The 14,266-nt window shown below is 45.0% G+C and overlaps 1 protein-coding gene across 1 annotated transcript in view; it reads right to left on the reverse strand.

The window, feature by feature from the left end:
* Nucleotides 1-56: 56 nt before the first annotated feature.
* TNFAIP8L3 (TNF alpha induced protein 8 like 3) overlaps nt 57-14,266 on the reverse strand; it is a 44,910-nt gene continuing 30,700 nt past the window's right edge. The window contains exon 2 of the mRNA XM_030955627.1: nt 57-3,062. Coding sequence (XP_030811487.1) covers nt 2,500-3,062 — 563 coding nt within the window. The 3' untranslated portion in view covers nt 57-2,499. The remainder of the gene's footprint in view (nt 3,063-14,266) is intronic.

Here is a 14,266-nt window from a genome sequence, read left to right on the forward strand (position 1 = left end):
TGTGCTTGGAATACAATAGAGGTGGTAGGATAAATAAATCAAAAGGAAACAAAAAGGGCAGTAATCACACGTTTTTAATCCACAAATGTGATAATACATAATATATTTAAGGTGACCTGAACATTGCCCATATTTTAGCAATGTTTTTACATACCAAGCTACAAGTACAAAAGTAAACAATGAATATACAGGATATGCAAGTATGAGAAATACTTGAAAACATATCTTTCCTTAAGGCTACTCAGATTATTTTTAAATAAAACAACAGATGTTCAGCTGGTGTGTTTAAAATACCAGAATCTGAATATTGATACTTGAAACACACAAAAAGTCACAAATACAGTCCCTTTCCTTTAGACATCTTGAATGTTGAATAATCTTTTTCTGGCCTTAAAAGAAGAACTTAAATTTGTTTGCCACAAATGAAACACACAAAATCTGACATGTGCACTGGGACAGGAGCATTGGATACAAGAAATACAGTTCAAAAGCATCAGTTGACAAGTACATGCCTGGAAGAAATGCAGGTAATGATGCATGTAAATATGGCTCTGCAATGGCTGAACTTGCAACCCCAAATGTTGCTGTTTCATTTCTGTGTTGCAAAGGAGTTGTCCATCTTCATGGCAACTAAATCTACTTTTAATGGTTAAAGGAAATATGTGGGGGAAATTTACACATTAAAAACTGTTCTGCCAATGTCTTTCATTTTTACTGTGCTTCAAATGAGTTCTGGGAACAGGTAAAAATCCATCGAGGACAACCCAAGTGAGTATATGACCTGGGTGTGTGTATTCTCAGCTGTATAAAGGTATGACAGTAAAAACTTGTTGCAAGAGATAAAATATAGTTATTCTGGGGTGAGGAAAGACCGAAGGATAATAGGAATTTTGAACAGTTTTCTCTTAATATCATAGTATTCAAGAATTTATTTAAATGAGGAATGTGGTTTTTTTTCTTATCCTAAAGTAATGAGTGGTCAACCTGTAAGTTTCCCTTAGAGAGGAATGGCTTTCAAATATATTTTCTTGTCTTTGTCAACTTTCAGATACATGCATATCTCTATTGTAGTATACATGATATGGAAGGTATTACCCCCAGATGATGGCACTGTCTGCTCTCTGTGTCAGCTGAAAGGAGAGGGCTCCTGACACTGCAGTGCCAGGAGACAGAGATGAGTTTGGAGGATAAGATGGAGAGGACAAGGAGAGGGGAGATTTCTGAACATGTGTTTTTCACTCTGGGTCAGTCTCCACCTTCCCAGGTTCTGCAAGTGGCAGCCAGAGCATCCGCTCTGCTCCCACACTCCCTGTGTCCAACCATGCCTGCACAAACCCCACTCTTTCTTGGCAAAATGTTTTCAGTTTGAAGACATCACTATATCTTGTTTCAAAAAACCCTAGAAAATTCAGTGAAATCATTCTGAACAAAAACTCACTCCAGGAACTCACCAGAGTCACTAAGGCTCTTCTGTTTTGACAACTGTGGATATGCTACACTTGGAGGCACTGCACAAATAGTGGATGGGGTTCCTTTGTATCCCACCTCTGATTTACCATAGGCACAAATGTCATGGGTACATTAACCAAGAGTATTATCTAGGCTGAATATTTTGAGGCTCAGAGATGTAAATGTTGGTCTCAGGAGTGCTGCTCCTCACAAGGGCAATTTCAAAATCTTCACAAAGAGTATTTTGTTCTTCCAGGCAGAACAGTAAGAGCAGCACAACCTTCAGTCTGAACTCACCTGCTGTTACCCAATAGACAAGCCCTGAGAGCAGGGGAGTGCTGGACTACTTTATCTGCCTTTGAGTTTGAACCACTGAGCTGCTTTTCGAATTAAAATGAAACCTCCTCTCTGTTGTTAGCAGGTATAAAACTAAACTGATGAAACTGTTGCTTCACTGAGCAGTTCTTTAGATTTTCTCCTGCTTGTATGATTTGTTACTCTCTTATTAGATTTATAGACCATGTAAAATCAGAGATGTTTTCTCATATTGATTCCTGATCCTTTTGAAAGGAGTGAACTTAATCCATTACAGCCCTACTTTCTGTCAAAGCCTTTTCAGTTAGCGTGGAAATAATAAAAATATATGCACCAAGGGCCTTGGGGGTAAATTTCATGTATTGCTCTTGCCTTCATCTGTCTCTTTTTACATAGCCATGCATCCAAGTTTACTTTTTGTTCGCATGTTCAGCCTTGAACACAAAGCTAGCGAGATCATGGTGAATAGCAATCTGTGTCTGAACAATATATATCAGCAGCCTTGTTCACTCTGCTCCTTGAAAACGACTGAATTATCTGAACAAAGCATTGAAATCGACAGCTTTCTGATTTAAGTTTTCCACTTCACCACGAGCCTGGTGAGCACCTTCTGGGCCCTGTAGGGGATTGTAGTAAGACTGATGGGAAGGAAGCTTGCTTGCCTACCATGGCTTAGGAAGGGTGGCCAGTTCTAGAGAGAAGTTTTTGGTCGGTTTCTTGCCTTCGAGCGCGGTTTCAAAGAACCTTCTCATCGAGCAGTTTGTTGATGCCATTGCAGATCTTTTTGAGGTAGGGCCGGCAGTCCCCATCCAGGCTGTAGAGGGCAGACAGGAACTCCACATCTGCAAAGTGGTTGAAGACGTGGTTGATGCGCCCGTGGGACCGCGCCGTCAGGTGCCGCCCCACGAGTTCGTGCACGAGCTCCTTGCACTCGTGCAGCAGTTCTGCCAGCACGTTCCTGTCAAAGGTGTACTCCACCTCGTAGAAGCTGACGATGGTCATGGCAGTTTGGTTCAGCTTCTTCCTGAACTTGTCCACGATCTCCAGCTCTTCCTGGTTGAACTGGTTGTTTCGGTAGAGGATCCCGATTTTTATGGCCACTTTGATCAGGTCTTTCATGATTTTATGGGCTTCCTTTTTGTTCCTGGTGTGCTCCTTTGTGACTTTGTACAGCTCGTCGAAGATTTCGCTGCTTGTGTCGTCAATTAGCATGTTAGCCATGGTTTTGGTTGCCATTTTACTCAGGATCTTTTTCTGGGCTTGCAGTGCAAGATTCTTGGAGCTGAAATAATCAGGACCTGGTTTGGGAAAGAAAAAAAGGGGGAAATGTTAATTTTATTTGGTGAATTATTTTTGCAATCAGTTAAGAAAAGTAGTACCTGCATGCTTAACTGAGACCTAGCACGTGTCACTGACCAGAACAGTCACAACTGCAGGAACACTCCCAGCACACTATTGCCCGGTATCCTTGGGGTTCCACACACCCATGTTTCAGGTCTTACAGCCACTTCATTTTGCTTGCAAATAAAGAACAGAATATTCTGGCAGCGGATATATATGCTGATTCTGTGATAGTAATTTAATTTTGTAGTTCAGTATGAAAGCTTTCTTGGCAGTGAAATCTGCTGAGATGTGGTGGTTGAAATAATACATGAAGTACCAGAGACAAGCAAAAAGATATAGACCAAAAAAGATATAGTGACAAGCAATATATGAACCTTCAGAGTTACACTCTGGTCATTGGGAGGCACTGTTGTTCCATGGTAAGGCTAAGCAGATTCACAAGAATGCGTTTATTTTGCCTTAATCTGTAGTATCAATGCCTTGCCCTTTTGTTATCAATTTGCACCATTATAGAATATGACTTTTATAAAATGTTGGTGCCTCAGTGTATTCAGTTCCTGACAGACAAAAGCATCTGAGCTATTTACATTTATCAAACAAATATTTTGTATTTTTTCTCTTTTACTCATATCTGCACATTTCACTCAGCAGAGCACCAGAACACATGGCTACTGCTGGGCTTTATCTCATGAACTTTTGTAATTCTTGGTCAAGATTAATTTGACCTTCCTCTGTTCTTCACCTTAATGGCTTCTAACTGATCCTCGGTGGACAAAGCAAAGGAAATATGGATATGAAATAATTGTCCAGGTTAATACTGGGGCAGCAGAGCCTCTGCTGGATCAAAGGGCACTTTATCACTGTGGCCAGGTGGTGAAGAGGGTGTGTATCTGGGGGGGACAGCCAGTGAGCCCTGAGTGATGGCAGAGTGGCCTCTTTGCTCCCCGACGCCTTCCCTGCCCTTCCCTCTCATCTCCCTCAGTCTGTGCTCCTGCAGAGGAGGTGCCCCTGTGTCCCTGCCAGCTGGGCACCTCGCTCTGCTCGCCAGGACACTTGGCTGCTCCCAGGGGGATGGAGGTAACCATGTCCTTCACCAGCTGCTGGGAAATCAAACCGCTAAGAGATTAAAAATGACAATAAAAATCAAATCTGCCAGTACTTATTCGATTGTGGGGCCTGAGTGAGTCTTTAAGCTGGTGGGGTGAGCCCCAAGGCCCTTTCCAGCCTTCAGCACAGGAGTGCTGTCACTTCCCCTGTGCTCCTTACACCCTCATGCCAGGAAAAAGGAGTGCTGGCTGCCAGTGCTCACTTGGAATTTAAAGTCCTCTTTTTAATTCTGATTTTCAAGTTGGCTGGAACATTAAAGTTGTCATCTTTGTGTGCCACAGCTGTTAAAGAGTAACATTTAATTTCAACTGAACCACCACCTGGAAAAAATAATTCAATGTGCTTAAAAGAATTGCCTGTCATTTGGAGAGAAAATTGTGGGGCTGAGCTGCTGTCTGGAGGAAATAGGAAAAACTGTGATTTAATCTAGAAATGATAAAACCAGGATGAAAGCATTCTTTCACTTAGCAGTACGTGGGCATATAAATAGTATCTGTGATGAATAATTATGTGCATTTGACACACTGAAATGGGAGATTGTTAGTGTCTGTTTCTGTAGTGAGTGCTTGCTATTAATCAAGTGGATGTAGTTGATCAGCACCTGGTTTGATCAAAAACTGAAGAGAATTGCAGTAGATTTTTAGGGTATTAATTTTACTGAACTTCACGATGCTTCAGCCTCGTGTCCCTTTGCCCAGGTGAGAACTCAGCTGAATTCCTTGTGCCTGGCCCTGCTGCAATTCTGTGCTCAAAGCAAATCCAGCAGTTGGGGTAATCAAAACATCCCTTCCCCATCCCACACCCTGGGGGGGTCTAGGACTAGCAGAGCCACAGCACCTTAAATACAGACACATGCAGCTTCCCTCCCTCCTGTGTGATCTCTGAGGCAAAGCTGGACTTTAAATTAGCACATAAAAGCTGCTAATGAACTTTTCAGAAGGGAGAGTTGTCTGGCACAGAAAATAAAGTGTGATATGTATGTTTGTGTGTCCAAATTTCTGTCTTTTATCCACAAAACTGGGCAGTGTCACCTTCAAACATGGGTCTCTTTCCTGGGACACCCGTGGTTTGGTAGCTCAGCCAATGATACCACAGCTCCCAGTGAAAGGTGCAGGCTGTGAAAAGCACAGCACAGCTGGAAACCATGAGGCCAAGTTTAACTCATTTTTAAGGCTGGAATGCTTTTCCACAGTGAGCCCCAAGTGTGGGACCTACTATTTAATGGCACGAGACTGAGCTCCTCCTCATCTTTCTAAAAGTAAAATAAAGAAATGTATCATTGCCTTGCTGCTGTGGCTCCCTGACTTTGTGCTCCTGCCTCTCCATTCTATCCTTCCATGGCATCTGCACCCCCAGCCATGCCATTCCTCAGGATCCAGGCAGCCCCAAATCCTTTGGGCAGGCTCCTTTCCCCTGGCTCCCTCCATGGCCTGTGCTGCTCTCTGCACTGCACAGCCTGCAGGAGCTGGCAATGGTTTCACCATGAGCTGTATCCCACTCAGCTGTACCAGGCAGAGGAGGTTCCAGGGGCACAGGCAGAGCCTGGTGGGACACAGATTGTTGTGCACTGTTGATAGAGAAGCTGCAGCTGCTGCCATGGTCCCTGCACCACGTCAGGAGCTCCTGCCAAGCTCTGGAGGAGGTGAAGGGCAGCGTCCACCTGCCCCAGAGCTGCCAGCAGACCCCAGCATGGCCTGCCCTGCCCCAGCTCCTGCTCTGCACTCAGACCATGTGTGTGGGATGGGGAGAAGGCAGGCAGCAGCCATCAGCCCACTTGTGCATCCAGACAGTGGCGTGGGGGCTGCTCACAAAGGGCTGTGCTCTGATTTTGGGTGTGCACAGCTTTGCAGCAGCATCTGCTGGAGAGGGAGAGAAGCTGTTTGGATTGATTGTCTGGATTCCTGCCTCCAAAATCACACTGTGCTCAGACACCCAGGTGACGCCTTGCCTTTCAAAGATCACAAGTGGTTAGCCACATGATCACATTCAGCCTTTCGTGGGGACAGCATGTTTACCATGGCAGCCTTTTCTTACTGCAGCACATTGCTCACTACACAAAATACATCTTCGCCTCCTACATACAACAATTCTATTTTCTGCTTTCTTTCATACAGCAAAACAAATCAGCAACTACATTATAGATGCTATTAGCTTTCAGGAACATTTCAGCAAGGCTAAAAATGAAAAACCACCCCTCCAAGCACACTGCTTTGTTGGCTAGTGATTAGCTTCCATTATAGAAAATCTGACATCTTAGTTTTTACTAAAGAAAGGGCCAGTTCTGCTTCAGATCTGCTCTCACCTTCTCTCTGTCATCTAGAGAGTGTGTATGATAAAAGCTGTTTAAAAGGCTCCTCGTGGTGGGATTGATCCTACAGCAGTCTTCCATCCTTCTGGAAGTGCAGCTCTCCAGCCCTGTTTCCCCTGCTGTGGTGCCCATGGAGGGGTGGGAGTGCCCAGCTGTGGGCAGGAGGATGGGGAGAGGCTCCCTGTGCCCAGGGAGTCCCATGGTCAGGGCAGCACAGCACTCCCCACCAGTGACCACCCAGCTCCTGGCATGCAGTGCTGAACATGACAAAGATGTCTCACATCCACTAAACTTAATAACACGATTGCTTAATAACAGAGTTGCTTAATAACAGAAGTGCAGAAAAAGTTTGGCAACTCTAGAGAGCGGATGTAGGAGTTTTATATTTGAGGAGTTTTTGAGACTAACATGCAAGAACATCTGTAATATTCTCCAAACATTTTGATTGCAGATGGCTGTACCAAGTACAAAATGGTCAGAACTAAATGCTCAGCAATACTATTTTTATGTAAATCTGCATTCAGCTGCTCTGTACAAAACACACGGCAAATCCACTCAACCAGAAGATGCTTCCACTATGGTGAGGAGGGAGAATGGTCAACATTTGCTGGAAGCAATTATGAGGATATGGGAAGCAGCCTCCTGAACAATGAATCCATTTCCCCCCAGTTAGCCACTTAGTCAAAGCCATGATACCATTTTGCAGCCAGGATATTTTCTCCCCCGGCTAATGGCTGAAAGCTGAGTTGAAGTGAACTCTGAAGAGTGTGGCTTCACCACAAAAATGGGGAGAGGAGGAGTTGATCTAAAGGGTTTCTGTGGAGGCTGCCCAGTGCATTTTTAATTGTTTCAGCAGGCTGGCTGGAATTTCACCTGACACTGGGAGCTGTTACCCAGTGCCTGCTGCAGCTTGTGCTGGGCAATCACTCACCTCAGCCATTGGCTCCACCTGCTCCAAAGTGAGACACACGAGGAGCTTTGCCTGATTCCCCACTACACTGGGTGTAACCCCAGCTCAGAGCACTCAGGGTGGTTGTGTTTTCCAGCCAAGGAGTGCACGTGGAGTAGGCTTGAGAGCATCCTGGAGAGGTGAGTTGAGCTGTTTTAAATTAAAGGTCTGAGCTAAAATCGTGAAGAGGCTGCAGGTCTGAAGAGGGTTCCTGCAGCTTGGCAGGGCTGGGAGGTGCTGGGAACCAGAAAAGGGTCCCTGCATCTGTGCTCCAGCTGTACTGGAAGTAAGCAAAGGGCTGAATCTTAACTGAACAAGATAGAAATGCATAAGAAAGTAAAGATGATGAAGAGGCTGAAATATTTTTAATACTCCTGAATCTTCACTTTTAAAATGCAGCTTCTGCAGCAAAAGACAGGCTTCAAGGAGTCAGCAGTGCTGCTGGAAAGGTGGGCATCCCTCCAGCTGCTAGCATTTGCTCAGGCTTGTGGGAGCTGGCCCAAGCCAAGGGCCAGGTACACTCCCAGAGTCTGCCACAGTTGAGGTGGCTGGGTTGTGAAAGTTGTTCTAGAAATGTGCTGTTTTAATGACTTGTGTGACCCACTTTGAATGCACCTGTGTGCTTTAAATTAGTGATATAACTTCCCCTGAGCCTGGAGAGTCTGGGAATGGCAATGAGGCAGTTGGAATGTAAAAATCTTGCAGTGGATATCTGAATGGTTAATCCAGTGCTGCTGCTGGTGTTGATAATTTACTGCTTCTTTATAACCTAAAGATTTTCCTGTCATGGCTCCTTTTCTTGACATAAATATAAAAACGCTTAATTTCCATCATTCAGGCAAAATGTTAGAGGAAATGAGCTGCAAATGTGCGTGTTTTATTTATCCATCAAGCCTTACTTGCATGTTATAGGATTGATTAGAAATGCGAACTGCAGGACTTAGGATTTCAGTGTAGCTCTAACAAAAGCCCGCTGAAGCCACTGGCAGTGCAGTGCTCTAGCCCTGAGCAGCCCAGGCACGAGCTCTGAGTGTGTGTATTGCTCTTGGACAGCCACAGGAGCACTGCAGAAGAAACATTCAGTGTTTCCAGTAACTTTAAGCCAAGGAATCCAATAGAGCAGATGGAATACATCAGCTTTCAGGGAGGGCCAATTTAAACACGTGTAAGCACCAGGGGCCCAGTGCTCAAACTTTAACACTTCCAAATTGTTACTGTGAGCATAAAAGGGTTGCTCATATCCGCAGTGGAACAGGAGATTACAGACTGATAATTATATGATCCTGGGAGAATGTACCAGTGCCCAAACGTCTGAAAGCAGAACTTGGACATGCTGGAAAGGGCAGCAACAGCCCTGTGCAGAGGAAATGTGACTGAATGGAAAAAAAGACCATTTTTCCTTTCAGTGCTTTAGATGAGCAGTAACTCTGCCACAAAAACAGGCCTGTCTGGGAACCTGGGGACTGGAGATGCCAATGGACAGTCTTATTTCTGCTGCTGGTTTGTATCTGGCATTTCCTTTTCTAGTACTCTATTGTCGCTACATACTGGAGTTGCCTTTCAATACCTGGAGGAGGTGGTGGAAGGCTGGGGGGCCCCTTCTGTAAAGAGTAGAAGAGCAGTGAGAGTGAGTGGATAGAGTGCTGTCCTCTGGGTAATGCCTCCAGGAGCCTGTCCAGGGCAGAGGAGCTCAGCTGCAGTTTCCATCGGCTCTGATGGAGTTGCCAAAAAAGAGCCTGGCTGAGTTTTGCTCCTGCTGCCCCTGGCAGCTGGCTGGGAACTGAACTGCAGTGCTGTGCTGCTCTGCTGGGTCTGGGAGCAGCAGCTGGCAGGTGGTGGGTGGATGACAGCACTGTCCCAGAGCTGAGCCTGGCTCACAGGGTGGAAACCCTCCCAGGCACTCCCTTGAATACATGGCAGGGCTGACACCAGGCTGGGATTTTGTATGGCTGCTGTTTGACATTACAAATGAGACATTGTGTTGGTCATATCCTGCAAACTCACATCCAGCCTGTGGGAGAGGAAACCCCTCCCTGCCAAAGGGGCTCACTGAGATCATCTCTGCCCCTGTGCCCCACAAACCAATGGGCTGGACCAGGCAGCAGGACCAGCCCTGCTCCAGCTGGGCACACGCAAGCAGCAGACAGCTCTCTGAAAGTGGCCACTAAAGCTTTTAATTTTCTTAACCTGATAACGTAAATCAGAACCAAAGCCTAAACCAGGCTGTGGCTCAGGGAATGGTATCTTTGCAGGGTGATTTTCAAGAGTTCATTTCCAACTTTGCACCTTGTATTTTGCAGCTGTGCCAAGCAGCAGGCAGAAGTGGTCAGGTCCTGGCAGCTGGCAGTGAGTGATGCAGAGCCTGCACAGCACCTGGGCACACCCAGAGTGTGAGCAAGGCTTTGCTCTCAAGCGAACTGCTCAGGAGTTAAAGTCTGTCTGCCAGGAGTGACAGTAAAATACCAGGGTGTTTGGGTTTCTAAACTTTGCTATACAACCAAAAGAGGTTTTGATAAACTGACCACTGTATTTTATGAACAGGTTTAAAGTCTTTTGATGTCAGTTTATGTTCATGTCAAAATACAGTGCAAAGAGTGAACACCCCTGTCCCAGAAAAAGCTTGTTTAGCTCTGCCTGACAAAAAGGTTCCCCACTGACAGCAGAGCTTTGACAAGGGAAGATTGGTTACTACCCCTTGCAATGACCTATTGATCCTGTTCTTGTTTTGAGACAGGTGTTTATGACTCTATTAATGTGGGTTTTTTTTTAAATGCTAGTTTTACTCTAAAAGACTTATTTTGACCAAAGAGGCATGGTGGCATACCCAAAAAACTACAGCCAGATCTTATTTAAGCATGGATAGCTCACCAACTCCAGAAGCCCATGCCTTGGTGGCACTCAGGGACCTCTTTAATTGGCCAGGAGTTTTTTGCCTTCAAGCTATCTGTGAAGGTTTTTTTTTACCCAATATAGGCTCTCTAAAAATCTTGGGCAGGAACTATTGAAGAATTTAACTCCAGTCTCTGAAACATTTTGTGTTTCATGTCCTTTGCCATTACCACATTTATTACGCTGGCCTTTCTAGAAGACACAGCCGGGAAAAAAGAAGCTATCATGGGGACTGTGTGGCAAAAATACCCAATTAGTCAAATAATTATTATCTCTATAGGAAAATTATGCTTGTTTTAATGTCTGGCCATGTAATTTTCACAACAGGATTGTAATGAGTTCTTTGATATGTGCTAAGGGGTTGTTTATTGCTTAGAAGGGACAGAGGCTCTTGGGGAATATCAGGCATAGAATGAATGATAAAAAATTATCTTGCTAAGGAATGAAGGCTTGTAGGCTTCTTTGAAAGGATTCAACCATCACGTTCTTCCACACTAAGGTAACAATTATCCAGGAAAGAAAGGATTTTCTTGCCAAAGTGTTGTTTGTCACAGAGACTTAAAAGCCATGTGAAACCTTTGAAGATCTTGCAGCTGTCCTGTTTTATCCAGATGCAATTGTTGTAGCAGCTTCTCTTTGTCAATGATCTGTAGAACTTGCTTGCAGTGGTTCCAAACTGGGAGATTTGTTCTGAACAAAAACTTGAAAAGCTCTTTGAACATTGTGACACCTGCACAGGTCTTGGGGGCTTTCAGTCCAGTTTCATCGATGACTGGAATCCTTGATGAGGGTGTGCATGGTGTTCATGCATTCTTTTATCCTCTCCTCTGGCAGGGTGAGGGACAGAGGGAGGCTGTGGAGGCATCTGTGCTTTTGTGGGCTTGGTGCTTGGCAGTTAGCACAGGCACCACTCCTGGTTAAGGGGAGGGTCAGATTTCCCTGTGCTTCTGCAGCTCAAATGCTTTCTGTTCCTTCCAAAGAAGTCTCTTTAGCATGCAGGAGCTGGTTGTTCCCAGTAGGAACAAAATAATATGCTGTTAGTAAAGCAAGGCCCATCAATATCAGCTCTAAATATTAAACAAGGCCTCTGTGCAATCTGGGTGCTTTAAATAGTTAAAGTGCAGTCATGAAACAAGCTACTGGGGACTGCTTCACCAATTGCTATTTTTTCCCCCACCCATTTCTCATCCTCTCAGGAAGAAAATGTTGAGGGTTTATTTTTGTGCCTTCAAATTGCTTGCTGTTGCACTACACTGCTCTTTCTCCGGAGATAAAACGCCCTTGCCTTTTACATAGAATAATTCTATTTTTGACTCTAATATATTAAGAATGGCATGAAAAATAACCACGTCTGTGCTCTAGGGATGTACCAAATTCCATGAGAAAGCAAGCACTTGGGACCCCAAGGGTAGCTGGTCTGAAGATGCTGTGAAACTGAGATGGCATTTCTCTGTAGACTGAAAGAACATGGGAAGGGGGAAGCATTTCTGCTAAACCAGGTCAAGGTGAATAAACTCCAAAGAACCCACACCAGGATGCAGCTGCAGCAGGTGTCCAGCTGCTGTGTGAGCTGAGCCCTGCCATGTCCAGAGGGAGAGGATGGGGCAGCAGCTGCATCCATCCCTGCAGAGCTATCCCAGACACCCTGCAAGGGGTGTGAGAGGCACAACTGTAATTCACTCTGCTTCTGTGGGCCTTGTTTTGGGTTTTAAAAACAGGCAAAACCCCTGGCAACAGCACTGTGTCTTCTCTGCTTGCAGCGCTTCAAGCGCTGGACCCAGTGGGAGCTGGCTGGGCTGGGTAACACCTGCCAGGGTGTGTGGGATGGGAAGAGGCCAAGGGCAGTGCAGGGAAAAGACAGGCTGCTGGAGCTTGATGTGAGTTAATGGCATCTATGTATCTGGCAAAAGAGGGAGACACTTTTTTACGGACACTGTGTGCTGTTGTTTTCCTAATTTGGTATTTGGTTGCTTGACCACTTGGTTTTGAATTAAGAAGGTGATGGATGGAAGGGGAATAAACCAATGCCAGATATCAGGTGCAGCTGGAAAAACATACTGTTGGTCCCTAAATAAAAAGGCCAGAGGAGCTGTTAATTTCCACATTCAATTCCAACCATGCTTCCAAACTCTGTTTATACCAGAGAACAAAGTCAAATGAGGGGAAGGTGAAGAGGACAATAATGGCAAGAAATGTCTGACAGCAGTTCACTTTGCTAAGTCAGGAGCAGACACTGTAGACTGATCACAACATGTTTAAAACTGTTAAGGGAAGAAGGTTTCCTCAACCTTTTGCATAGGCTATTTATTGTCTAATTTTTATTCTCTGTGTATGTGTTTTGGGGGAGTCAATTAAAAAAAATATTTTGAAGCTGCTGATCAGTGCTCATAGCTCTGGAAGATGAGGGCTCCCATTTGGAGCTGCAGTGCACAGAGAGGCACAGCTGTGGCTGTCTTACAGCTGGGAGGGCAGGACTGTGATGTGAGTGTCATTTAGCAAACCAAGGATGTCCAACCTGCTCCAACAGGAGCGCCTGCTATGGGCATTAGGGAGCTTCAAGTGAGGCTCATCCTATGATGGACTGATGTTCCTTAACAGATTAAACAAAAAAAACCCCCAAACCCCAACCCTCCCCCTCAATAAAACAAACACAACCCCTTCACCAAACAGAAAATCCCACTCAAAACCCCAACCCAAAACTACTGCTAGAAGAGGCTCTGCAGATGTGTGTGTCTATTACTAAAGCAATAGTTTTCTGAACCCTCCCCTTAGTGATATTGTCTGTGTCACAGAATCATTACTTGCAAGCATGTGGGTGCACTTGTCTCTGTATTTATAACAGTTTTCACTCCCTCCATGAATGCAAAGGCCTGGAGTTGTAAAGGCATCTAATTTATCACTGACTGCAGTCCAAAATTTTAGCTCCTATTCTGAGAAATGTGCAGGAGGTAAAAAAGGACTTAAACAGATCTGGAAGAGTTGATGCAACTTGTGAAGCCTTTTGGGGTAAAGAAGATGCTCTGGATTAATTCATGGCTCCCACTCCTCATGCCTCCCAGAGCATCCCCTGCTCCCTGTGCCCCAGGGCTGTGTCCCACTGCAGGCTGGGACAGCAGCAGCGTTTCTGAGCCAGGTGTTGGACTGTTGCTCTTACAGCAGCTTTCAGGTGCAGACCTGAGCTCTAAGGTGGCAGGGAGGGTTTCACTGGTGCTTGAAGCAGTTTTGTTCCATCCAGCCCCAATTAATTGTTGACTGTGCTGCAGCTTTTTGAGCCCAGCACAATACCAGATGGGAATGTTGCTTATGCAAGTTCATAAAAGACCTAAGGGTACCCTTCCTTTCTGAGCAAGAGCTGCTGATAATATCAGTTTCTGAATGATGCCTGCTCTGGTTTCTTTCAACTCTTTTGAAGTTTTTGGGTTTTCTTTAACAATTTCCTCACAGACTTCTAAAGGACAATCTCACTGTGGTCTTGCTGAAACAAACCCTGCTTGCTGTTTGATTAAAACCACCAGGATTGATATTGCAGAATCCACCTACAGTGAGCTAGTTCAATGGTATAGTTATAAATGAACTGGTGGTGTTACAAGTTTAAAAGGGAAAATTTATTCTTAAATGTCACCAGCTTCTCCTTGCTGACAAGCAAATGAGTAAATTCCTTTTCCTTGTAGTTTAGGCATTTCTCCCCTTCTTCAACAGAGAGGAGATTAAGCCTGTGCTATACTGAAACAGCTGCCCACATATGAGCACACCTCTACAAGAAAATCTGACCTCAACATGTGGATATCCTCAGTGCAGGGTGAAAGCAATGCCTTGTTTTCTGTCTGAGGGTGCTAGAAAAGTATTTGTTAACAACAGCAAAGCCACAACTGAAAGGGCAGAAGATGTGACTACTTAGAAGAAGA

This window comes from Camarhynchus parvulus, chromosome 10 (genome assembly GCF_901933205.1).
Source record: "Camarhynchus parvulus chromosome 10, STF_HiC, whole genome shotgun sequence".
NCBI classification, from domain to species: domain Eukaryota; kingdom Metazoa; phylum Chordata; class Aves; order Passeriformes; family Thraupidae; genus Camarhynchus; species Camarhynchus parvulus.